The sequence below is a fragment of the Aulonocara sp. 'chitande type north' Nkhata Bay genome, linkage group LG15 (genome assembly GCF_057382095.1).
Source record: "Aulonocara sp. 'chitande type north' Nkhata Bay isolate Kocher_YH1m ecotype deep benthic linkage group LG15, A_spYH_male_GT1.1, whole genome shotgun sequence".
Lineage (NCBI taxonomy): Eukaryota > Metazoa > Chordata > Actinopteri > Cichliformes > Cichlidae > Aulonocara > Aulonocara sp. 'chitande type north' Nkhata Bay.
The window spans coordinates 39,683,345-39,710,948 of NC_141358.1; the positions used below are offsets into that span (position 1 = coordinate 39,683,345).

Genomic DNA, 27,604 nt, shown 5'->3' on the forward strand with positions numbered 1-27,604 from the left:
ACAGAGACTTTGCCTGAGAATTAAACAGCTCAGTGCATTGTGTGTGTGTGTGTGTGTGAAAGAAAAGTACTAAATTAGAGGCATGCATGCAGTGGTGTGGAGAAGTCATGAGCCAGCCAGTAATAAATAAATATATTTTATTTCTCTCAACCACTTACTTTGCAGTAGTTAGAACTGTACAGAGGGTGGGGGTGCCACAATTTATATTTGTAGATAAAGCCTTCCTCCTGCACATATTCTTTATAAGCCCCTCCCACCTCAGGTGCAAGTGCTTGTTTGTCAAAAGTAATTTAATTCTTAAACTCTTGAAACAAAGAGTAACCCTTGAAGCTTTTTTCCCCTGAACTGGTGGGTGTCTGACTGTTTTAGGCTGCGTATAGAACAAAATAACTGAATGTGCATCAGAAATGAGTGAGGATGGTCTCTGCCTATGCAGCTACCCTTGGAAAAACCTGGTAACTGTTCCAATGGTCATCAAACCACATCTTTATCGATATGTACTGAGGTGTCAACACTCACCATTAAGGGTACAGGACAGGTCGTCATGTTTTACTTTATATATCAACTTTTTCTCTTTTTTTTTTCTGCTTTGTTTCAGAAACCACGTGAACAAAAATATTCTGAAAGGCTGCTGCGGATTCTCTTTTCTGCCCAGTCAAGCTATAAACCAAACTTTCTATCGCAGCTCCGTTTTAGTTGAACAAAAACTGAAATATTGACTATTTGACAACCATGTCTTGTCCCATTGTCCAGTAAAACGCAAAATAAAGACTTATAAACCCACAAAGGTTAAAAAAGAAAAAAAGAAGAGGAAGTGTAGGATGCCCCAGAACGAGCTCAGAATAAAAGGATACCCAGATGAGGTGTCGTATCCGTGCCACGCATGTTTTAATATGACCAAGTTAGAAAAAACACAAGAGTGCAAACATTAGATATGTGGCTTTTTATTTCGGTACATTTTATATGAAAATAGTGTCGCAGACTTATACAACAGTTTTTGCTGTACAACTGACATTTAGACATGGATGAATCATTTCCTACAGAAAACATGTCAAATCCAATCAGCTGAATTCGGGAAGGAGCATCAAATAAATGTAAAGCATTATGTCAGTGAAGAGGCACACTTCCACTAGCTGCGCCTGCCTGTACTATGGAATGTGAAAAGTCAAACTGCATTTGGTTATCATACTAAATATGCATATGTAAGCACGGTGTTTCAATGATTAGGATGCTGAACAACTCTGAGCCACCAGTACAATAGCAACATCCCACAGAAAGCTGTCTGTATCAACATTAAGAGCTCATGAACCATAGCAGCACCTACGAAGACTCCTTAGAGTTAAACCCTTCCTTCCTTCCTTCCTACAGACTGATATTGAGCTTCTTCACACAGCTGACAGGTTATTGGTTCCACACATCTCCAGGGAGTAGAAAGAAAAAAATCCAACAAAACAATTAAGAGATTCTTTTTTTTTCTTGTTAAAGCAACATAAGTATGTACAAAAAAAGCAACTCCCACCATTTACAAACCAACAGTCTCAAATTATGTCACATGATGCATAAAAATAAAAAACATTACACAACTCTTCTTTTTGCAGAGGATGTCTGAAACCCATAAACACGTAGGAATAAAAAAAGAAAGTAAAAGACAAATCAATAACTGAACATGTATTTCTATAGTGTGCGGTGGAAATGCCTGATTTTTGTTAAGTGTAAGAAAAAAAAGGGGCATGAATGCTGTACTTACTGATTCCCAGACACCTGCTCACTGTACAATCCCCAGAGTTCCTCTTTTAGCACAACTGTGCGGTTGGTTACACAGTTAAAAAAAAAGAACAACAAAACAATCTGATGAAGTAAAAAACAAAAGGCTGGGTTAGCCTAACTTACACTGCCCTGTCGCTCAGACTTCGCAGTACCATTAAAATCTGCAGCATCGCTACCACTGCCGCCATTAAAAGTTAATATTTCAAATGCAGGTTTAAAGATTCAGCTTCACAACATGAGTCTAAGAAGTCAGCTGGAAGGCGAGTAGGTGTAGTGGATCCAAATAGTGCCTCAAATATTCACTGACTCTGTGCCAGTAAAAATCATCGCTCACACACACACACACACACACGCACGCGCGCACGCACACACACACACACACACGCACGCACGCACACACACACACACACACACACACACACACACGCACACGTTAAAAATGTGCACAGTTAAAGTGGAATTCTACGGAAAACTGATTTTTTTTAAGGACTTTTATCTACAAAAAGTACTCAGCTTTATACAAAACAAACTTCTCAAAGGATTATAAAGGCCACCTTAAGAAAAAACTAATTAAATTAACCTCACATCCCAAGAATATCGTTGAGTCAAATGTCAAGCTTATTCTTGGCATTTCAAACTTACATCCAAATTAAAATAACAGACCTTTCACTTTCTTGTTTACTTAACATGGCCGTTATAATCCTTTTTTTTTTTTTTTTTAAGTAACACTTTTTTAGTAATAATTCGACCCCTTTGGACATTTACATTTCATCCTTAATCATTAAATAGGAATAGTCTAGTGTGTTCTTTAATAGAGTTCTTACACAGGCCTGTAACATAGATTAGGACATAAATTATGATATGTAATTTAATAAATGTAAGATCATAAAATATTTTTTAAAAAAAGGCTGATGATTTTTCACGAGTGTTTTGAAAAGTGAAAAATTGATCTCAAAATCAATTTCAAGTGGAATTCCTCTCCAGCGTCTCTCACAGTCACTCAGTGCTTTAACTACACATCAGTTTAAAACAGTCCCTTTATGAACATTACTTACATACTTAAATACAAAGCATCAGCTGAGCTGCTGTTTTTCGTACTCGTACTGAATATACAGAAAATTCACCTGCTGTGTTGTTTCTCATATTAACTCCAATGCCCCTTCACTGATGAGATTCTCACAGTCACCTGCGCTTCCTGCCTCGGACGCTGCATCGAATCAAATCTAAAAGGTAAAGTTCAAACCTGCGACACGAGGAGATGTCGAACAACCCGCTACCTCCGATTTAAATTTAGGTGTGTTAGGCTGTCTGGTCGCCGTCTGTATTCAGAGTCGGGGCGGGCGAGGGGTAGTCGCAAAACACAGTTTTTATTCCTCATGTTTTTTGTTTTGTTTCTTAAATTCAAAAAGTACCCTCTGTAGCATAATGTTGCCTCGTTGCTTGTTTGCGGTTCAGTGTCCAGTGTGTGAGGTTAAAGGTCGGGGAAGCGGCTAGGGTCTTCTTTATAATCATTGGGAATGCTAAAAATGGATTCATCAAACTCATCGTAGCGAAACTCCTGAAACGTCACCGTGGCCGTGATCGTAGGAAACACGGGGATGTCTGCGGGGAGCCGAGAGCACAATTATATGGATGACATGAAGAACACATCACACGAAAAAGTCATGAACATCAATCAGCAGACTACTGTTTGCAACACCATATAAAACTCTGCTTACCGAGCTTGACGGGAAAGCCAGGGGGGAGCTTCATCTGAACAAACTCCCTGAGTTTATTAAAGTGCTTGAAGGGTGCAATCACTTCCAGAACATTCAGTAACCTGAGGGACACGAGAACCCAAATCAACAAACAAAAACAAAGTCTATTTTACTAAAGCATTTAGGTCTCAATGAATGAATAATTTCCCCCTTTATCCCCACTAAACAAGCCTGAAAATACCAATAGAAAATGATGCTGCCTGCTTTTTAATAACCATCTGGAGGGCAGCTTAAATGAAGACTTACGATTCGATGCTCAGAGGGAAGTCTTGACTCATGGCTATTGTGGCTTTGAAGTTTTTCTTGCTCTCCTTGCACACCAGCTCTCTTCCTAGATGAGGAGCTCTGAGACAGAAAATTTTATCCCACGATGAAGGCAGTTCAGTCAGGAAGAGCTCACAGCTCATTAATGCAGACATGGAAAACTACCAGTGTTCTTCCAGTAACTAAAACATCAACCTATGTGAATATTGCATTTGGCACACGTAGAGATTCCTGCTTTATTTATTCCCAAACACTTCAGACACCTACTTTCCATTGTCAGCCGTGATGTATTCTTCCCAGGATATAGTGTTGGGTGACGGGGGGGTTAGAGATTGCCTTCTTGCTGGCTAAAAGTCAGAAAAGAGATTAAAAAAAGGTCATGGTTAGGCTAAAGTGTAAAATACTGAAAGGTCACACTTAAAAACAGTGAGTGAAACTAACAAAAAAAATGTTAAAACTGATCTAAGTTGTGACATACAGATGTTTTTTGTCATTACTTTTATATCAACATTAGTGTTTACCTACACACCTTTAATTTTTCCCCGCAGAGCAATGACATACACGGCACATGCCACTAGAGGGCCCCAGCGCATCACTAAGCAGTATACTTTTATGCTGACATAATTAACAGCCATCCAACAACAGCAAAGTAACTTTATATAATAAGCTAAATGTTAGCATAGTATTAAAGCTAAATCAGTAATTACTAAAAGCGGGAATCAACCAAACTTAATCTAGAAAGTCCTGATTCAGTGATGTTAAATCTTTAGTTAATTCAGCGGGTGAGCGTCACAAACGGTCACAGAGAAGAAGAAGGAGGAGAAGGAGAGCTGTTGATGCTGTTGTGCCGGCCTTGAAATTAGATTCTATGTTATTGTTCATGGTTGATAACAACTGTGTGAACCAGTGATCTTAACTGAATAAACAGGAGCTGCACAGTAAACAGCCTTCAAATGTTAAGCTTTGTTGAAATTCAGCTGTAACGCTGCCGTATCAGATTCATTCACCAGATCATTTTTATCAGCTGAAGTGAGTGACTCTCCCCACGAGCAACGAAGGATCAAAGACAACTTTCTTCAAAAGAAATAATGTTTTTTTTAAAAACAAAAAATTGGAAAACGTTTGGCGCTTGGCCTTCTTGATTTAATGTTCTTCTTCGGTGTCAGTTCATATTAAGATTGGACGATCTGTTCTGGATGACTCTGAACTACGAGGTGCTTTGACAGTCTGCTATTCCTAAATATTAGCTCCCTGCTCTGCCAGAGTTCAGATTTTTTTTAAAATCACTATTAAACCAGCCGATCTCTGTTTTGTAAGCTGTGGTTGAGTACGACAACTAGGGCAGAAGAATCTGAAAACAGGTTCTGGATGACGAGACACCTCTGTGCCAAGAGATGGCTGACATAAGGTGTGCAGCCTTATTATGTCCTCTCTCACACTGTGTACCAGGCCTGGCACATTGTTGTGATGAGGACAGAGTACACACAGGCTGTGGAGACCTTGATCTGCTGGCATGCCGGACCTGCTCCCCCATCATTCCACGGCACCGGGAGGGGGGGGTTAGCTTTCATCCGTGCGATCAATAGTGTCCAGCTCTATTCCAAAGCCTCCCACGCTCTGCCTGCGTCCACAGACTGACTTGTTCTCTCCTGCTGTAGTAAACACCGTTGCGTCACAGCAGCTGCTTATCTCATCCACTTCCCATGTATCATTTTCCACAGGTGTGGAGGCGAGACTATTTTCACATCAAAACTAAAACAAAAAATGATATCCCTTCAAACTGTTTTCCCCCCCACTTTAAACAAGAGCAGGCACCAATTCACATCAGCACAAAGTTCTGACAGACAACAGAGAACACTTTGATGAAACAAAGCCCAACACAGAACACAGGACGGTCAAAAACAGAACAAAAAGCCGTGAGCGTCCATTGTGTGTCGAGAGGCTTTATGTTCACAGAGTGGTTGTGTTTACGGCTTCCTCTCGAACATACTATAGTGAGGGGATGGTGGGTGAGCGATGAACAGCTTAGTAGCTTTCACCACTGGGGGGCAGTGGTAGAATTTGAATCCATGCAGAGTGGCTCAGGGGCATTTGTTCATTCTGTCTTCAAACAAATAAAAACATCAAAAGGAACATTAGTGGGGATCCAGTCAGGAATTTTTCAATAAACCATACAAAGTGGCTCGACAGGGTCCGTTTCTGTAGGATTTATCTTTGTATGGACACGGGGGTGAGGAGTACTGTGAGGTTTATTTTGTCTGAGAGGCTTGTGTCCTACCCCAATGTTCCAGCGGGACAGGACAGTTTCAGGATTGGACTGGTGGTTACGCTGCAGGTATAAGTAAAGACAATGTTTATCGACAAAGTGCTGGAGGTGTACAGGTGCACTTGATACACAGGTGCACTCGAGGATTCATGTTAGAACAAACTGACCCAAGTTAAAGAAAAAAAACTGTAACACAAATTTAACGACTTTAACTTCACTGCTGAATGAGAACCTGTGGGAAAATGAACTAGAGAAATGTAAATTAAGTACATTTCAGTGCCCATCAAACCTGCAGCACTGTATCTCCCTGTAGAAATAAAAAAGGTTAAAAGAAGTATGGTGACAAACGTTTAGTGATAAAAACTGCATTTCCTGGCCCAAACAGAGTCACCCTTCACAGATTCAGATGTTAAGCAGCTAACTTCAGTTTACTACCACAAACCTTTGGTCTCCACTTCCCTTTTCATAAGCGAGAGGTCTTTGTTAAAATGTACTTAACTCACCTATTTAAATCTTATCAGGACCTAAAGTTTGAATTATTGGGAGCACGACCACTTTGAAGGACGCCTGGATGCCGTTACAGGCAGCTGCAGCTGGTAGCTGTCTGCTAGACTTCATGTCTCCAAATTCAAGTCACTGAACTGGACCTCCCGACTATGATTGTAGTGCTTGTGTGTTTTGGCTTGATGTGCGGTTAACTTTACAGTCTGTCCAGCAGGACACTAGTTCATTTGATGACTGTTATTGTGTGCTGCTGCAATATAAATAAACTTGAACTGGAATGTTGCATAGCACTCCATAACTCTGTGCCTAATAATATGGATGCAGATAGCTAAGCAGCTTTTTGGCCATAGCTCATAACTTATCAATCCAACCTCTCGTCTAAATATGCTGAAGGTTGGCTCTAAAGAATTGACATGTGATGCTATAATGCTAAAGTTAAAGCTTCAAAACAGGACTTCAACTGCACATAAAATAGGCATAGCCACAGGAAGACTGTTTTTGTTTTTTTGGTTTGTGAAGTTATCAAACAAAGACACATAAATCTTTATTCATGTCAGTGATGCTCACCTCAAAGTTCTGCTCTATGAGGTTCCCTCCTTTGCTCAGACTCTCCATGATGGCTTTGTTCCTCAAGATGTCCTCCTCGCTCAGATGCTCTCTCCTCTTCCTGGACTCGAGCACCAGGCCGTTCACAGAGTAGAAATCGGCCAGAAAGTTTCCCACGCGCTCCTGGAGATTAATAAACAGTTAGATAAGTTCCCCCCTGCCACAGACTGACCAATTTCCCTTTCAAACAGAAGTCAAAAGGACAAAGGATTGAGAGGGCAAAAAGCAATACTGTCATATTTCAGTCACTAACTCCACACTGCCAGATTTGTCTGTGTTGTTTTGAACCCCAATCCTGTCACCTGAGCTCCCTTCCTGGGGTCATCACTGCCTCTCTGATGTATTTACTGCCTTTCCTTCCTGGTGTGGGGGTTACAACAGGAAATATGATATGTTGGCACTGGAATTTGAAATTGCCAATAAATAAAAACGATGAAGCTAAAGAAGAAAAACACCTTTGTTATGAATTAACACTGAATAGTTTACCACCGAACGCTCAAATTTCCCCGTCGGCAAAACAAGGCCATCGTCTTATTATTATAGTAAGGACTCATAAATACACACACTTAACAACATTAGCAAAATCTGTTTATGTTTCATGTGTCTGGAAGAAAAAAAAAGGTTTTGGTATCCGTCCATATATCTGATGATCATCAAATACATGGTATTAAAATCTCATATCGATCAGGCTTCAGATCCGGTCTAAAGGCTGCTGATGTTCTTTTCAGGTCCGGTTTTTTTAAAGAAAACAGTCAAAAACAAAACAAAAAAACACAACAACCTAAAAATGAGATATTGCAATCAATGTCACGTTACACACTGATATATCTGTGAAACCATAAGTAAAGTTTAATTTCACCAGCTATCCCAGTCAACTGAGTTATAAAGTACAAGAACTGGGTTCAAAAGTTGACTACAGTCGTTATGTCTTAAACTTTTAAAAGTCCCTGAAGGTCCACAGTTAGAGCAGAGTTTCTAAAAGCTGACAAATGACACCCACCGTCTTGTCTTCCCTGAACAGCCAACCAGTCTGCGCCCTAGAGAACGTGATGGATTTGGTGGACAGTGTGGCGGAGTACACGTCGCTGCTCATCAGAATATCCACTTCTTCTTCTGTTTCCATCTCCGACTCCTTAAAGTGTACAATAAATAAATAAATATAGCACATCATTATGCATCATGCATAGTGAACACTGAACAGCCACATCCTAGTGTTGGAAACAATGATGTCAGTCGGTTCCTCCAACTCTTTCTGAAGTGTTTACACAAGATGTTGAACTGTTGTAGTTTCCCAGAGGGTTACATCTGTTAACATTTAGATGCCCTGACCTTTGGTCTAGTGCTGTCATCAGGTCAAATATTCCTGCTAGACATAAGAAATACCAAAATATGTAGGGACACTGTTATATAATTTACTTAAACACAACTAAACAACTTTAGATTTAGTTGTCTTCACTGTAGAATCACAAACCTGCATTTTTCAAGTCAATGACAAAACTTTAAATATGCTGCTTTGTTCTTAACAGACATCACAAATTAAAGGGCCCCAAGGGTTTCACACACCTCATGGTGTATCCGCTGGTAGACTTTCTGTTCATTATCCAGCACAACAAAAGACTCTGAGGGAATAGCATTGCCGTTAAAGATGAAACTGAGGTCACCCCGCTGGCATTTCATGTCAGTGAAGTCTATCAGGGTTGTATCCAGTCTGCATAAACACATCGTGAACATACACAGAGGAGACAAAAGTCAGAATTATTGTGAGCTCAAGTTAACTTTTCAGGCCAGCAGCACAACCGTGTCAAAACTGTGAGCGAAGACAAAACTGTGCTCGATGTTACACTTTTGAAAGGTCGGAGACAATGTGTATGGTAATCACTGCCACGGGAGTCCAACAGCACTTTTCAAAATTTTCTTTGTGTTGTCAGAGTGGGTAGTCCTGAAATAAAGCGTGACGGCAAAGAGAATAAGTGATCTGCTTGAGAAGAATGCACACAAAGCGGTAGGTGCTACGGGTAGGTATGATAGGCCTGACACACCGTGGAGCTGGTATGTAAATGAACTTGCTGTGACAGTTTTTTTCCTTTCACCCGCTCCGTCTCTCGCTCTCCCTTTTTCTCCCTACAACTCTGGCATAATAAGAGGGCATTTTGAATACCAAATTAGACAGCCAGGAGCGGTTTCACAGAATAATGACAAGCTCCACATCAAGGTTACCTCATAAGGAAGAGTGAAGATGCACACACACACGCGCGCGCACACACACTTTTACAAACTCAATTCAATCCTCAAATAGACTGTGCTGATATAAACCCAAACATAGAGGCATAGGTTTACGTGCGTGATAAAGGGGTGGCAGGATTTGTCATATATGTATGAAAATCTATGTGCATATGCTGTAAATGTGGAAGCCAGCCCTCAAAGCCTGCATAGCGTTGGATTTTTGCCTGAAAGGCGCTGGAGCACAGCGGCATATATTCCTACTGTAGATTCACTGTTGAGACTGTGTCAGCATGTGTCAGGGTGTGATGAATTTCTGCTGATGCTCTTTGTAAGTGAGCTACTCAGCACAGTAGACTGTACAGTAGCTTCATCTATGAGACTGTGATTTAAAGCGAAACAGAAGGAAGAGTTGTGCGCACAGAGGGATCGCTGTTCGGCTTCCTCGTACTGCTCATACTGCAGGCGCTGATTTCACACTCTAGTTAACAAAACTGAGAAACTGGAAGTAGAGAAAAGAAAGACGAGTGGATGCTGTGTACAGCAGCAGTTACAAATAAACCAGCAACAAAGTGCACGAAGAGCAGGCTTTCTCTGGGAAATGTTTAATATGGCAGGGCTTACATCTTCTGGTTTACTTTAACAGGCAGCTTGAGAAGTGACTGAGTTTTGAAATGTCAGAATGCTATTTAAATGAACATTTGTTGACAGGACTTGCCTGATGTTGATGCCTTGTTTGTAGATCTTGCAGGCATCTGAAGGCAGGATTCTGGAGAGCAAAGGCACTGCAACATGAAAAGATACAGTAAGGGTGTGTAAAACGTCTAAATTTAGAAAGCACATTTGAGGAAAAAAAACTGCAGATTTCAAAGCTTTGGTGGCATATAAACCTGGAAACTAGAGTGCCACATACCAGAAGTAGTTCAACAGCTAAATATTTAATAACTCACAGTCCCTATCGTATTAAGTAACTGAAGGCATGATACTCTACTTGCTGCTCCAAAGTACAGAAGAATAGTTGCGCATTAACAAAAACAACAACAGAAAATAAAGACCAGTCAATAAGCAAGATGTGCATCTGATACAAGTCTGTGTTGTTCTCCGAGCACACAAACCTTAAAAATATAACTTTCACTATTACACCATCTCAACTGGCAAAAATATATCCTTATGTAACCATTTTACATTTTGTTACCATCACGTGTGTATTACATAACCCTATTCACCTTGTCAATAATTCACAAAGACACACTGAGTACACAGAAATCAGCCCAGGCCTACAGTCCTGGGTTTGGTCTGCAAGCTAAGCTAATGCTGATGCTTGAGCTCTAGTGAAGGCATTTCGTCTATCGCCACACACCGTGCTCCATCTGTGAGGTCCGCTGTTATGTTTTACCTGATGTATTAGATCATTAAAGGTGAGACATCCATTTTAAAGGAAGGCGTATTGGCTCATTTCAAACAGGCACTGTCATTTTCAGCTTGACGTCACTCAACGTCCCTCATGATACACGGTAATCCATCCGTAACCACCTGAACACTAAGTCTGTTCTTCTCCCTGAGATTCCTTAGTGTTCGTTTTTCAGAACAATGACATGTGATTCATTTCCACAGTGGATCAAATCTGAGAAACTGTCAAAGGAGAGCAGACAGAGAAACTTGACTCACCCCAACTTTGGAAGTCCCAGTGAAGCTCCAAGTAAAAGTCTCCGAGCTGTGAACACAGATAAAGAAAAATCAATAAGGAGTGAGGCTACGTGTTTCTACTGCTGATTATTATTCCACAGATCTGATGAAAAGGCCGGAAACCCACAATGTCAGAGTCTGTCTCTCAACACTCTCCAACTTCCCTACCCTCTCTGTGCCTCACAGCCACCAGATTGAAAATAAATAAATTATTAAGAATACTCAAAAATAAATAGTACTCCTACTGAGTTACACCACGAGGACAATGGTTTTGATAATGACAGAACAATTCACCCACTGTAACAATAGTGACATAGCGAGCTCTATGCAACAGAAAAATAAATTAAACCACAGACTTGGACACCATATTTGGTTTTATTTAATGAGATTATAAAAGTAGCACGCCAGCGTTTCACTTTACATGAAAGTATAACTGAGCCTCTGCTTCTTTACATAGCAAACCCCACCTCAGTACAGTCTAATTATCTTGTAAGGCTTGGATCACCGCTACGATCGGTGGTCTCAATCCACACGTCAGCAATGATGTCAGGCTGGCCGAGGATCATCACTTCCCAGAGCTTTATAATCTCAGAGAGATGATGACACAAGAAAATCGCCGGTCTCATCATTTCAGGGAAAATACAGCCTTCAAGGTCTGTCAAGTACTTGAGACTTTAAAACTTTTACAGTGAGGGAGGAAGGTCAGGTGAAGTGGTATAACCTCTTTAAACACGATAAAACGCAGAGTTTTATTTGCTCGTGTCATGTTCTTGATTTCCTCAGCATTACTGCACAGCTGACCTCTTGTTTGATGGCAGATACTCCCTTCACCCTGGCCAAAAAGGCTAAAATGACCAAAGAAAAAGTGGAAAACAGTTAAACATGAGAGGTTTTGGACAAAGTTTGTGTTTTTTCCATTGTTTAAGCACTGCTTCCAGCCAAGAGTGATACCATATACGCCCCATAGCTGCAGAAAAGGCTAACATTGTTATCTTTTTACAAAAAACAGCTGACCATGAGAGGTTTTTGGACCAATTTTGTGTTCTCCATTCTTTAAGCACCGGTTTGAGCATCGTTTGAGAACCGGCACCGTTTCAAAAGTACCGATTTGGCACCGGTATCGGATAAAACCTAAACGATACCCATCCCTAGTGATGTCAGATAAGCATGATATACTTCTGCATTGTTATTTTCAGTGTATGTGTGCAAGGTCAGATAAGCTGAGATAATGCCTGACCTCTCCCCTTTCTGTTAAAAGAGGAAGTACTATGTAACTTACTTTCACTATAAATAAAGCAACCGAGCCTGCACTCGGTGTGTGTGTCTTCTCAGAGGCATTCACCCGTGCGCACGTTTTCTAATACTCTCTGAGTCGGTCTGCAGTGTCTTGTTTCTCTTACTTGTGTTTGAACAAATGTCTACCCCTGACATGTGCTAAGGCTGTGCTTGCAGAATAGATCCCAGTGAAAGGAAAAGAAACAGGACAGAATTGAATGAGAGCACTCTGACAGGTAAAAAGATCTGATGACCATAAAACAAGATATCCCATCAAAGGGTCAGGAGCAGCAAGGACTATCAGAGACATTATAAAAGAGAGAAATGGTACTCGAAAAATCCTGTGGTTTAACCGACACAAATGCAAAGCAGAGACTCACTGCAATTTCATCTGTGTAGTGGCAGGCATATCTATTTGTTACAATTAAAAAAAAAAAAAAAAAGGGCTGGTTTTATTGGTTTACTGAATTAATTAGCATGACATTAGTGCTCCGGTGAGAGTCATCGATGGTGTCAGCACTCTGGAATTAGCCATTATGAAGCTGTAGAAGTATAACTTGAAGGTAAAAAGACTTTTTAAAACTTAATTTGAGCAAATGTATTTTTTTAATAGTCCATTGAGTATTTAAAATAAAGTTACGGCTCCAACTCAGTTCGTTCAGGGCAGAGGCTTCAAAATAGCGGCCAAAAAACAAAAAACAAAACAAAACAAAAAGAGGCTGCCAAAGTTGGGTGCAGAGTGGCAAAAGTGGCTTCTAGCAGGACTTTAGGACTACGTTACCTCTTTGAGGGCTTTCAGCAGTTTGGGCCTCTTGTCCTCCACGCTCTCCCTGGACTGCTGCTTCAGCTTCCTCAGCAGCGCTGTGACTGAGAGCGCACGGAAAGATGAGCAGAAAAACAGAAAAGAAAAAAAGTGACACACCAGCTTTTTCTATACAAAAACATATCAAAGTTTAATTTAAGGTTATTGGATGGCACATTACTTTTTGCCATGAATATTTTTTATAACCCTGTTTTACTGGATCCGATCCCACTGCTAAACTTAATAAATATTCTACTGTGAGTTGATCAACCATGTTTAAAAAAAAAAAAAAAAAAAAAAGTTTAACAACTATGTTTTGGCAAATCTGACCATTTTCTCCACACTCCCTGAAAGACAGGCTGTCCTTAACCCGAACTCTTCCACAGCAGCATTTTTAATTTCTCTTTGAAATTTGGTCACATTGGGGCCCGATGAATGTAAAAACGAAAAATTGCCAGATTTTTTTTTTTTATTTATTTTTGTTTTTAAGAAAAATAAGAGCCACATATGAGCATATTCGTTTAAAATTTTGAGTAACAGTAGCAGTATAATGTCCTCATAAGTGGATATCAGGCCCTTGTAGAGCAAAATTGAGTATTTTGGTCTAAATAACCCAAAATGTGATGTCCACATATGTGGACGCCAGGTCCTAGGAGGTTAATCATGATTACTTGAACATTTCTAAAATTAAGGGTGCTGGGCTTCACTTCCATATGGGCATCTTTCAAGATTTCCCACAATCTGAGTGCCTTGCAGAACATCGTCAGTTTTATTTAAAATTACAGGTGGTGATCAGAATGACAGATACTGTGCTTCTTTCATGCCCAAAAATATCATACCATCTGTTTTTATGCTGCACAGCAAAGGGCAGACCTGCAATATTGGTAAGGTTAAAGTTTAGGGCAAGACGTTTTTAAACGTACAGGAAATACTGTGTACTTAACGGTTTCTCTAAGCGAATCATGTCAACAATGAAAAAAAAAGTGCTACAGGCTACAGCAATTTTTACTGAGATTTACCAGCTTCCTGGAGCCAAATGGGGCACTCCCAGCATCATCCAACCAACCCTGATGCATAGCCTGCAGGGATCAAACCGTTCCAGGAAGTTCAAAGGGAGCAGCAATGGCAGATACAGAGCTGCCTGTTAATGAGCAACTCCTTTAACCTCCTTAACGAACTAGGGGAGAGGAATGCTCACAGGGGGCTTTTAGCCATGATGGGTCACATTAACAAGCGTTCTGCAGCACTGGCTGCAGGAGACTTGTGCAAAAGAAAACGGTTCCACGCAAATTTACAACAACTATTTAGATGTTATGTGATGCTTATTAGGGAGTGGGAGCATCAGTTGCTCACTAACATAACTGTGGTGCTTTTGACGAAGCCATGAAGGGAATAAATGACAACAACTATTCCAGTGATTAAGTCATGGAAGCAGTTATGAAAAAAAAAAAAAGGGGGGGATATGTTTGGCCACTGAGAACCCGCCCGTCCTACATTTTAATAGGACTAAAAGCAGCAGTGCCCATATGGCATAGTCATCAGCCTGACCATCTCCTGTGCCCTCCTGCATGTCCACGTGGCGAGTCAACATACACAAACATGTTGTTCATATTGTCTAACTGGTGCTCCCCGTGCAGCAGCACAGAGGGGCAGAGGACTCAACGGTAAAACTAGGCCAAATGAGAGCACAGGAACGCACATGCGCCAGCCAGCACAGACACAACTACAGGATGAGGGTGTCTTTGTGGCCTGGCTGCCTAATGAGTGTAGACAAGCTCTGGATGGGGCTCCTCCTGATCCTCACCGCCTCGCAGCAGGACAAGGAAGGGAGTAAAATCTCACCATCTGGTCACAGACCACCCAGCCAACACAGACTGAGAAACCAATGCGGGCCGTTTCAACACTAAACCCAACTGACTCTCCACGCTGGCACTAATTCACCGAGATACTGATCGGGGCACTTTGCTGGCACTAATTAGTCGAGTGATCTCAGCAGTTTCACCTCCACACTAATAAAAAGAGACAGAGTCAAGACAAAAAACTTGCTTTTACATTACCACAAAGGGCAACTATTTAACAAGATACGCAGGTGGAGGGCTGCTGCTGGCAGGTCTCCAAGAATGTGGGAAAAGTTCAAAATGACACAGGCCAGAATATTAAATGGATGCGAAAACTCACCGAGGTCGACAAATTTTGCAAGCTAACTCAAACGGCCGAGTTAACTGAAGATGACATATCACATGCAGGGAGCTTGATTCAATTTAGTTTCATTTAAACGCTCTGAATCATATCAGGAAAATGTAATTTTTAGACATAACAAATAATTACAAGCTGAAACAGAATTCCGTTGTTCTTTATCCCTGCAGCCTGTGCTGTCATATTTTTATATGCACAATAATTTTGCTCTACATTAATTTGTCAGTGAGGTTACAGTGAGGCTATAAACAAACCTTTGTTTGCAAATAAATGTAGAAAAATTCACTAGTTACAAGCTAAAATAAAACTATGGCAGCTTATAATTAATAAATAAGAAAATAACATTTAAGAATTCGTTTGCTTTGCTATGGCCTTAATAAAAAAACAAAAAACAACTTTTCTTCCTTCTAATGCCACACATATCACCCGAAAAAGCAAAATGTAAAATATCATTCAGTCAGTCAATCAAGATAATAATATTCAGAAATAAAAATTATCCAACTGAAAATGTTCAAATATGCTGGTGATAGTGTTGTTGGTGCCTTTACTTTTACAGGAATTCTAACCCTGACTCTTCTGCACAGGTTGGAGGAGTAATATAAATCTCCTCATTTGTTACTGAATGCTGCCTTGTTTTGATTCACACATGCACTATAACATATAACACCATAACATTAATAGCATATACTGCAACATATACTGATAAGAAGATGAATTTTATGGATAACGATGATTCTATCTACAAGAAAGCCAGTTAGTGATTATTTGATGTTGAACTTGTGCCCTCAGGGTGATTTAATAGTCAGGGATTATTTCAGCCAAAAGCAATTAGTATACAGAAAAATAAGACGCTGTGATGCATTTCTATTCTGTATGTATGAATGCTGCTGATTGTTGGCACTAATTCTATTATGAAGTGATCTTGTGTATGTATGACTTGATGAATCATGAGTTATTCTAATTCTAATCTATTCTAATGCCTTAATCGTGGATATTTATAAGTGACTCCTAATAGCTCTATAAATTTTGAATACAGGAAGAAAACATGTGAGAAAAATCTAAACTCAAGCTTATTACAAAGACACAGAAAGAGAAAAGGATCTTCTTAAGCCAAACTTCTTCAACTTAAACTTTTCTTGCCAAGTCTGGTTGTTTATTCAGGCTAGTGAGACCATTACTGCCTGACACCCACATGAAAAAGCAGCTCCCTGCCTCACATACAGTAATATGACTGAAACTCTCTTTGAACAAGTCCCTGAAGCTGACAACACAGCTGTGTGGCAGAGGCGAGCGAGGACTGAAATAGCTCTTTCTGAACCAAACACATGACAAAAACTATTTCTGAGCCACATTTTGTCTCCTCGTTCAAACGGAAAGCCACACACCCGGGTAACAAACGCACTGTGTCGCAACAACATACGGGGGAAATGAATGTTGAGCAGAGAATAGAGAGCTACACCTTTCTTTAAAACCTTACTGCAACATGTACCTGCATGGTCACCTGCACAAGAAACCTGCCAGCTGTAAGATGAAATGTCATTAGAGTTCATTAGAGGTTTCAGTCAACAGACATACTTTGAGTCAGTTCATTAGAGGAAGCAGTCGATGGAGGAACTTAAAGCTGCTTCCGTTTATGACGTAACATTGGTGCGAAGTGGCTGTGTGGATACATGAATGAAAGAGCAAGCTCTTTCATTCATGTATCAACATGTACTAGGTTAGCAAAGTCATTTTTTAACTGGAACTTATTAACTTATATGTAAAATCCGAATGCTGTACTTGAGATGTTCCAATAGCTGAGAATGAAGTGGGCCAATCAACACCTAACCTGGTAGTTCTGTAGCAGTAGTGAAGGGTTGTAAAATACTTTTAATGCATTCACCACAGCTACAGACCCCACCACAGTGAACAAACCTCAAGCCTTCCTGTTTCTGTCATCAAAAGCTCTAAATAGATTGCAGGTGAAATTCTCACTAGCTGAGCACTACTAGCAAAACTGTAACAGCTGTCATTCAATCCATTCTCCCTCAGTCATTACAAAAAATCTAACGTGACTTTTTGTACAGTGCCACAGGTACTCGTGACAGTGAAATAATACAAAACATTCTCACTGTTTCAAAACAAACTTTTGGGCCATTATGAAACGTGGGACAAAAACACGTGTGATATGGGCTTGAGCATAATCAGCCTATCAGGACTGAGGGAAATATCTAATGAATTGCTTTTCACTGGAATACAAAAGCCAGAGGGCCTTGAGGAATGCCCCCCTCTGAGGGACAAAAGAGCCAGGCCGGTGTGGTGGCCTCACTGCGAGGCGGCCGCGTGGAAGAATGTGCAGAGCCGTTTGTTGATTTGTATCTGTTGATGAAAACTTCTCTCTCTTGCCTTCTCCCACTGGTGCAAGCCTGATGCCTCGCTTTAGTAAACGAGTTCACTGACCAACATCAGTTTCAAACCTCTGCGTGAGTGTTTTATTGAGCAAAGCCAGCTACTCAGCGAGTCAGAGATACTTACTCATCTGTCGGTCTCCGTAGCTAATGGCCTCGGCGAGGGGGCTCCATCCCTGAGCGTTCTTCACCTTCACTGGTGCATTGTGGGCCAGCAGCAGATGGGCACACTCTGCAAGGAGGACAGTTAATCACTAAACACCAAAAGACAAACAGAAGGACAAACTGAAAACCCAAAAAGCCACCAGGAATGTGCCTAACACACGACTCACTAGCAGTACCACAGACCTAATAGATTTCAGTTTGGCATCTTGACTTGACAACGGGCTGAAGGATGATTTCCTGACCAGAAATAGTCTGAAAATGTGACAGCACCCAAACTTCATAGTCATAGATATTAGGAAATTAATGTTCCAGTAACTAATAATAAAAATCCACAGAAGTAAAAGGTGCTTTGGGGTATGTTTTTTTATGTATCTTCATTTTACATCCTATTAATATGAAGCAAACACATAAAACAATATATGCTGAAAACAAAACAATAAAAACTTAAAAAAAAAAAAAACTACATTGATATTTTTTATGGTGACTGCTTAATACACAGAAGAAAAACCCTGCGTCCAGCTCTAGTCATGTGTTCGATTTTCAAACCACAGAGGAACCGAACAAAAATGAGATGCAAAGTTAAACAGCTTTACTTCTCCTGCTCTGCAAGTTTTATCTGATGTGTTTACTTCAAACTGACTACTCTGCAGTACAGGTGTCATCGGTTACATAGAGCACATTTCTCACAATGTATCCAGGGTGTCCAGAGGGCTAGTTTGTGTATAGAACTTTAACCAAAAAGCCATATGGGACCTACACTTATGCAAGACTTGGAATCTTTCCTTTTTCTTTTTTTTTTGTCCTGCATTGCTTTAAATTAACGAACTAAATTTTGAGCTAAAGGAAAAGACATCCCTTGGTACTATGTAGTCACCCTCCGAGCGGTGCTTGAATTCTAACACCTGGAAAACAGCCAAAGAGCTTCGTCTCTTTTCTATGGTGAGATCAGCAGTAAGTGCAGCATAAAATCCCTCTGCTCTCCGGGCAGCGTGTCAACAAACTACAGCCAGCCACAACTGAAGCCTGTTGTTCCGGCTCAGCTGTCAGTTTTGTTGTGACATCACTCATTATAATGTTGGCATCTGTACAGCTCTGTCCCAGCACTGGCCCGAAAAGTCAGTCCTACAAATGCTAAGCAGGGGCTAAGTGCTAATGGTCCGCTGCTGAGTGCATATGTGGGGCCTTTGCTTGTTGGAGCCAGAAGTTACATTTGCTCGACCGGTCTTTTTAGTCATGGGTGTATCACGTGAACTCATTCAAATCCTCCTGACTTGTTTTTTTGCATAGATAATAACAGCTATCAAATACATCACAAAACCACATGCACCATATACATTGTATGACTGTGTACGTGACAAATAAAATTTGAATTTGATTTACATACTCCCCATGTTTCATTAATGAGAAAGAGGGTAACACAAAGTCTTAATGACGGAGGGCAATACAATCTGAAACTCTTCCTTATTAGACGCATTAACCACACAACAAAGAGAAGCACGTCTCTCCCAGGAGTGTAGTTACAGAAATAAAAAGGGCAAGATGTGACATCAACCAGTTCAAACAGTTAGGCTACATTCTCCTCATAAGCAATTAACAGTAACACCAGTTGTGTATAGTACAGCAGACATCAAGATGGGAGCATGGCAAAGAAAATCGAGATGAACAGAGACGCGGCGCTGGGAAGTCATTATGGTCACACCAGTGATGCAGAGTTTCAAAGACTTGGCTCATTACTGGCTTTAATGGATTTTCTTGGTAAATTTCTGCTTGATGCCGAACGCTGTCCAAAAGCTGACCACTTCAAAAAGATTGACTAATACTGTTCATATCGCATGCTTGAATGAATTAAAATAGCTGCATTGGTAACAGGAAGATAGCTGAAAAGTGAATGAATAATGCAACATTACAGCAAAGCCCAGTCTTTACATGTTAGTTCAAACTGTCACCCAGCTCCGGGACTCAGTCGCTGATAACAGAAGTTGATATGGAGGCAACACAGGCAAACAAACGGACAAGAGCATGCTTTCTGATGTAAGCTTTGCATTTCCTCAAGGCTCTGACCTATATATCCCTCTGCTAAATCCAACGATTGTGTAATGATAACGACAACATTTAGCAGACATGCATTATATAACCACGAGGAGAACAGCCAGGCCGTGTGTCCTGAGCCCCACACCTTCAAGCTTCTGGTCTGAGTTTTGTGTTTCAGATGCAAGCGTATAGTGTGGCATCATGGATACACTTTTGTTTTAAAGGCACACAACACTTGAGTTCTATGTCAGTTGTTTATGATGTGAATTAAATGCAGAAACTAAGTTAATCGCCTCACACTTTAAGATAAAAATTACAAACAGTTGCTATTCGAAGATCGACTCTGATACATTTCCATTACCTGTGAGGTAAGCGGGACATCACAGCACAATTGTAGCTACATCATGTTGAGATAATGAAGGCTTTTTGTATCAAATGTGACTAACAGCAAAGACACGTGGCTATTCCACTGACTAAAGTGTTTGTTTAAACTTGAACATCCAGGCAAACATTTGTAATTCCCGTTTCAAGCACTTGTCTCCTGTTTGCTCTTATTGGTGAAATAATAGCATTTGTGACGCATTCAAGTTGTTACCAACAGTTAAGTAAAGACTGAGCTATGATATTGAGCCATGGCTGTACATGAAATGGCTTCAAACAGCAGCAAATGAGGATCGGTTTAAAAGCAGGTCAGGATGAAGGTGGCATGTGCCTGTGTGTGGCACGCCACCATTTAGTTTCAAGGACAGTTTCATAATCAACCATCAAACATTTTCTCAGAAAGACACACACAGCAACATGGCAGCTACATCCACAGAGGCGCTTTCAGAGATATCAAAGACTTGCATTTCTCTCAGGAATGAGTAACAAGTCAAACTTTTGGAACAGCCGAGAGTTCTGTTTTCTTATCGTAACAAAGTAATATTGATTTACACATTATCATGGACATGGTGCTCAGGTGGAGACAAACAGATACTGTTTTATCTTTCACTGGTCACTACAGAGTCAAGGACACAGACAGACACACCCACCCCTTTTTTATTTCCTTTGGCTCTCTCCAAAAGTATCTTACCTGATAATTCTGTGACCTGAACATCAGATTTTTCCACAAGATTCCTAACAAATTAAATTTTAATACAATAATGTTTTGATTAGTATTTAGTTATCAGAAGTAGTTTAACTAAATTACTCAAATAAATCAGTTATGCTTTGTTTTCTGTCCATCATTCAAGAATTTTCACTTCCGAATTCATTTTTATCAGTGTCCAGAAACTCTCCGAAAAGCCTGCAATTGATCCAAAATGCTGCAGCAGACTAGAAAGAGAGAGAATATTTGACCCATACTTCTCTTCATAGGCTCCCTCTTAAATCCAGAATCAAATTTAAAATCCTTCTCACAAGATACAAGGTCTTGAATAATCAGGCCCCATCCTATCTTAAAAACCTCACAGCACCATACCCACCCAATCATCCACTTTGGTCAAAGACTGCCAGTTTATTTGGTTGGTGGTTCCTAGGATATTTAAAAGCAGGCCCCTCTCAAATGGTAAACACTGAGCACACAAAGCGCTTTATGCAACTTACCTCATTCATCCACTCATACAAGCACTTTTTTTCTATGCTTTTTCTATGCAAGTGCTTTCTAACATTCACAAATATTCACACTCCGATTAATGCATCGGAGTTAGTATCTTGTCCAAGAATATTTGGTATGATATTTGATATTTGGTATAAGATTAGGCTTAAAACTTTCCTTTTTTGATAAAGCATAGAGTTAGGACTGGATCAGTTGACCCTGAATCCTCCCTTAGTTATGCTGCAATAGGCCTAGGGTGCTGTGGGCTTTCCATGATGACTGTTTCTTCTTCACTCACTACGAGCTTACGCACACCATTTTGCATTTCATCCTTAGTTATTGTGAATCTCTTCCACTGGATCTATTCCACAGTGTGTTTTTGTCCTGCCTTCCTCCCATCACTCCCAACCTACTGGTTCTGCTGGAGGGTTCTTCCCGTTTCTTCTTCCCACTGTTGCCAAGTACTTGCTCAAAAGAGGTTGTTTTCTGTGTATTACAGTCTCTACCTTGGAATATAAGAGCATCTTGAGGTTACTGCTGCGGTAATTTGGCGCTATATAAATAAAATGAAATTGAATTTTAGATAACCATGATCAAATCATGACAAATTTGGGATCACTTGTCCCAATTTGGGCAGCATAGCTTCTATACAAAATGGCTATAATGTATTGCTGTGTGTGTATTTAGTGTTTTAAATATAAACAAAGTTAGCTAACTGGATAAAATGACATTTAGGCTGCTTGTTATTAGCCACCGTTTGCTGTCTTGTTCGATCTAATATGCACTTGTGTGAGCACTGATAAAGGAAAACTCCTTGTGGGCTGCTGGGCTGATTGCACGTGCATCTGCTGCACAGACGTCCTGCTTGAGTCGCATTCAACTCATGAGTGAGGGAACAGGATGGTGATGTAAAGCACTTATCTAATGCTACTTGCTGTGCACTGGCTGCAGATGGGGCTTCTGTCGACAGGATCCGATTGCTGTTAAAGCTCCCTACCTTCACCCTACAGTTTTGACTAAGTCTGAGTACATTTTAAATGTTGATCTGGCTTTTTTTTTTTTTAACCATTATTTACATACTCAGCAACATTTGCAATTGTGGATTTGAGTCAAACAGGAAATTTTCTTTTCCTGTTTGACTCAAATGCACTATTTTAATCAAAATCTTAAAATGAGCATGTGTGTGCCACTTTAGAGTATTTTTTTCCAGCCAGGGTGGCCCACTAATGTCAAACACTCACTGGAACTGTATCTTTCAAAGCCATTTTTAGAATCTCACCATTTTATCTTTCATTCACACCCATTAGACAAATGAAACAAAAAAAGAAAGAAACAAAAAAGAAAGAGTTTTCTTTCCAGGCACATGACAGGAAGCAGAATCCAGACAAACTGTCTTACTCCTCTGACAATGACATCAGCTTTCAGGACTGCATTATGCTCTGCTTTGGATTTTCTTCGTCTTTTACGTTAGATATTTCACCTGTGCAACTATTCCAGTCATGCAAACGATCAGACAGTAGACTGCTGATATGCACAACTGTCATTACCACAATGGCGGACATATATGCAGAAAAGCCAGAAACAAAGAGAGCCTTGTCCTCTGCATCCCAACAGGCCAGCCACACCCAGGCTGTGATCTCATGCTGTAGCCTTCAGCCCGTCTGGCCTGAGCATCCCTAGAGGACCAGGCAGCAGCTCAGGCAAGAGACAGGCAACCTCATTAGCAAAATCAATTCCATGGCATCCCGTCCACGACAACACTTCGGTACTCTGCTATCTGAATTACCAGTAGGTAGTGGCAGAGCCATCACACTGACAGAAATTGAGCTGTGCGAATGTGAAATCAATCGAAACCCGTGCTTCAGTGACAAACACCACAAATGACAATGTGCAGCACGGGTAACCCTATGCCTGAATGGTTGATCAGGAGCTGACTGCAAAAAAGGCTAAATTAATTTTTCAGAAGCATGTTCTGATGTTTCCTTGTCATATTAAAATGCAGGCATTGAGTCTTGAAGGGACAGCGTTTTAATGTTTTATGTGGATGCTTTCAGTCCAGCCAGAGCAATTCATTCTAAAAACAAACTCATGTAAGATTCCTACATTGCCTTGATACATCATGACATATTCATTATATACTCTTAACTCACAGTTATTCTAAGACGCCCAGATCTCATTAATGTGCAATTTGTTATATGTTCAACATTCTGAGAAAATACACATTGTTGTAGCCTCTGAAACACGTTCACCTCTTTTTCACAAGCCAATTCGAACTGATCACAAAACCAAAGTAACCTCTTTGGTGAGAGACACTGGCAGGTAACTAAAAATAACAGACTAAGCAAATATTATAGGCACTGAAAATTACATCGCTTATCTCAACTAATTACCTCCTGTGCCAGCTTCAAAGTTAAAGTCTTTCGAGCCAGCAGTGTTACATCAATCAGAATGAGACTTTAACTACTGAGAGGGGCCTAATTCTTGCACTATCATCATTATCCAGTACTCACTGATTAAATATGATCTGATAATCCTTTGTGAATCTATAAAGTTGGGGAGAAAAGAAAACCCGCTCTTAACAGATAAAGAAGGAAAGGTCTCTTGTTCCATCGTGATTTTGACCAGGAGAAAATCCATTAACACAACCTCTTTATTCATGCATGAGCATCTTGCCTTCTGGGATCTATGTGGTGATCTGTGACAAATGTCTGGTGGTGCTTAGCCTGGCAAATGCACACACAAAGGGAGGGAAATAAACTGAAACACACACAAACAAAAGATGCACGGGCCTACAGAGAGGCGTGTTTAAAAAGCCACAGAGACGGAGACAAGGAGAGAAACCAAAATAAAGCACGTGGAGGTGAATGTTTCAACACTACTCACCTTTATGTCCCATCATGACAGCAAGATGCAGCGGTGTGTTTCCTGAAGAAAGGGGAAAAAAAACAGAATTTGTGTACTGCATTTAAGAATAACAAAAACAAGCGAGAGACTTCGAAGAGCATTTTGCCTTTAGGGCTGTCACAGCTGGAGTGAATTAGATGTTTAATCTGGGAGGCAGCCTTTGCTAAACTCCAAATGATATGGTAAGTCTGTGCTCACTGTGCCTTCTCCTACCATGATGGCAATACCACTGATTACTACCCAACTGCACCACAAAGCAAGCTACATTTCAGAGGCAGGCACATGGCCTGCTAACAGACACAATGTATGTGTTACATGGTAATCATTCAAGAGAGAAATGATATTTGTGGCAGGTGTGCAAAAGCCTCTACCTACTATCTGGCCAAACTGTAGGACCAGCTCCTTCAGGCTCTCCCTTACAGAGGAAGACGGAGGTAGGCACGCATCCAAAAACAACGTGGGGTAAATATGGGGAAATGTGCCAAAGCTGGGGTTCAGCTAAAAATCACAAGGGACGCTGTGATGAACAACAGAAAGATTTTTTTCTGTGTATATGAGGTCTGAGTTCACTTACAGCCACCACTGTTGACAGTTTCAAATAAACCACTGATATTTTTTAAAGCACCAATCCAAAATCAGCTGACGTAAATGACGTTTAATCTGTAAACAAGCTGCATTTTAACTCGTCAACAACGCAGTGTTACGAAAGTATTGTCTGGATTCACTGGGACTATTTCCTCCCTCCCACAAGCAAGTGGAAAACAATTGTTTAAAAAGGTATTTCTTTAAGCAACAAGTTTTCTGGAAAAAAAATCATAACAAAACAGCAAAGTGAATGGATGAAATATAATAGTGTTAATAAACATATCAAACAAAGCCTGCCTTACTTCAGTGATTTGATGGTCCAGCTTCAACTTATATCCACTAGAAGCTAAAAATTTATGGGAATAAAGCCACGAATTCAAGATACTGAGCCCAGGTAACCATCAACCGAGAAGGCAAAAAGGCTTAACAAGTTCAGATTCTTCAGCATCACCAGAGTAAATGCCCTCCCCTTCTGCTACGTTGTTTCATTACAGCATGTCAGTGTTTTGAGGACAGAACACATTCCAGAGCTGACAGTAAGCACAGCCCATCCTTTTTTCTTTACATGCGAACCGGAACAACCCTTCGCTGTAGATCTGTCAGTTAAGAATGCGTTGATTTGGAAAATGTGGCGTTATCTGAACAGACTTTGCCTTGCAGATGAATTGCAGTCAAGTCTGGGAATCCCGAAGTTTCGCACAACACGCCTTGATGCGTTAGCCATAGGGCCCTGAACCAACTTATCATCCAGTGTTTAAAGATGACTCATGTCACAAGGAATATGTGATAAATTTGAAATGTGGACTGAAAGGCCGCTGGGACCTTTCCTTATGCAGGCTTGAAAGAAGTGAATTTGAAGAAATTACAGGGTATTGACATTAAACTGCTCCTCAATTTGGACATCAGTTATCTGGGCCTTGGCAACAAGAAACCTCGCCTACATCTAATGCTGCCGGAGAATGATGGCCTATTAGCTAAAACTAAGCTTCACTGGACCTTGAAATTGGCAGTTCATTGTGGGCTTTTTAAAGGCAGCTGAGATGAGCAGTTGTTAAACTCACCATGGACGTCTTTCTGGGCGATATTCTGCGTCCGTATGAGCGAAGACAGTCGTCGGACATCTCCCTTAAATACACATTCGTGCACCGGAAAGTCCTGCCCAGTTCGGATAATGGGGTTTTTGTTGTTGTCATCGATAACATCGGATGTTGACAGTGTGTTGGTGTTAGCATTAATCTGCGACTGTTGGTTCTGCTGCTGCTGTTGTTGTTGTTGTTGTGTGGATGAAGACTTGATTAACTTGTGGTTGCTGAAGATTTTACTCGCTCTGCTCTTGTTGTTCGTCCTGGAGGCTGTAAACGTCCCGGTCGCAGCCTCTTCGTCGGGCTCCAGTAAGTCCTCGTCTTTGCTCGGCCTGTGGTCCTTGCGCAGGGAGCGGACCTTCTCTCCGGTCATTTTCTAAACGGTCGACGCTGACGGAGCAGAGGGTGTCGTCGCTGACGATGACCCTCCGGGCGAACTGATGCGATTCGCCAGTTGGAAGTCTTCGCGCAAACACTGGAAACTGCACAACATGAAAACACTTACTTCTCCCACGGACACACAAAAACCACAGTTTGCTCGAGGACGAAAAAGTAGCACCCCCCTCCTGCCGGTCTCTTATGAAAACAAACAGTCCACTCTCCTCCTACCGCCCCAAACTGTCGACGGCTGCAGTACAACATAAGCGGCTCCAGTTGACTAGTACGAACGCTTCGGCTGATATCTTCCGGCTCGTATTATCGCGAGAGTTTGCGAAAGGTTATTACCGGCCACTCACTGAAGCCGCTCCTATTTTATCAAAACACAGCCTACAGTAGTGTAAAATAAACACGTTTTCTATTATTTTACTCATGTATTTGAGTTGAGTCCAAATTTAAGAGCCATATAAGAGCCAACCTCTGTATATTTTATATATTTTTTTTATTTTTACTCTATTTAATTTGTAAAATATGTATACACACACACACACACACATATATACACACGTAGACATACATATTTAGTATACACATTCAGTAATATGCATACACTCTTATATTGTACATATATTTATTCATATAATTCTCAGATTTAGCCATTCTTATATTTGCTTGTTCTTATGTTATTGTACTTTGCACACCTCTGTTGCTTGTGAAGCTCGCACACAAGAATTTCACTCACATGTACTGTACCAGTGTACCTGCACATGTGATGTGACAATAAAAGTGATTTGATATTTTACATTTTTAATCTAAAATGACCTCTAATATAGCTACACGAACACCGAAATCCAACTCCCACACACATCAACTACCCATTAGCTTTGGCCTTGTAACTGAAAGCGTTCAGATTGCTCGCGAGTAACCAAATTCCTCAAAAAAAGAAAAAAAATCCCCCAAAAACTACAATTAATTCTCTCGTGAAAAGTCTTTCCTCGCTCCTCTTTAATTTTTTTTTAATGATTTTTAATTTAATTTTACTTTTTCCAGGCTGTTAATTCTGACGAACTGGAGGTCGCAACTTATTTAAAATCTAAACATATTTTATTTTTATTATGTACTGTGCATGAAAGCACTGCATTCAAAAATATGT

The 27,604-nt window shown here is 40.6% G+C and overlaps 1 protein-coding gene across 2 annotated transcripts; it reads right to left on the bottom strand.

Annotated features, from left to right (window-relative positions):
- Positions 1–928: 928 nt before the first annotated feature.
- Positions 929–26,767, bottom strand: LOC147313670 (ankyrin repeat domain-containing protein 13C). Of its 2 annotated transcripts, XM_086263394.1 has the most exons (14): positions 26,053–26,767; positions 24,386–24,427; positions 17,858–17,962; positions 13,127–13,212; positions 11,053–11,098; positions 10,103–10,169; positions 8,728–8,872; positions 8,165–8,296; positions 7,126–7,287; positions 6,067–6,117; positions 4,056–4,135; positions 3,771–3,869; positions 3,486–3,586; positions 929–3,369 (listed from the first exon to the last, which is right to left on the bottom strand). In XM_086263394.1, exons 1-14 carry the CDS (start codon positions 26,444–26,446, stop codon positions 3,239–3,241), a joined length of 1,641 nt encoding a protein of 546 aa, XP_086119520.1. In that variant the 5' UTR covers positions 26,447–26,767; the 3' UTR covers positions 929–3,238. The 2 variants fall into 2 exon arrangements, with proteins under 2 accessions (XP_086119520.1, XP_086119522.1); XM_086263396.1 differs by lacking the exon at positions 6,067–6,117 and having other exon boundaries at positions 26,053–26,765.
- Positions 26,768–27,604: the final 837 nt, after the last annotated feature.

Bases quoted from the DNA above. Each gene is read 5' to 3' on its own strand.
- LOC147313670 (XM_086263394.1), bottom strand. From the start codon at position 26,446: ATGACCGGAGAGAAGGTCCGCTCCCTGCGCAAGGACCACAGGCCGAGC. The intron at 10,170-11,052 runs GTGAGTCAAGTT...TTCATGTTGCAG, and splicing joins CTGGGACTTCCAAAGTTGGG to TGCCTTTGCTCTCCAGAATC. The intron at 3,370-3,485 runs GTAAGCAGAGTT...GGCTCCCCGCAG, and splicing joins TGGCTTTCCCGTCAAGCTCG to ACATCCCCGTGTTTCCTACG.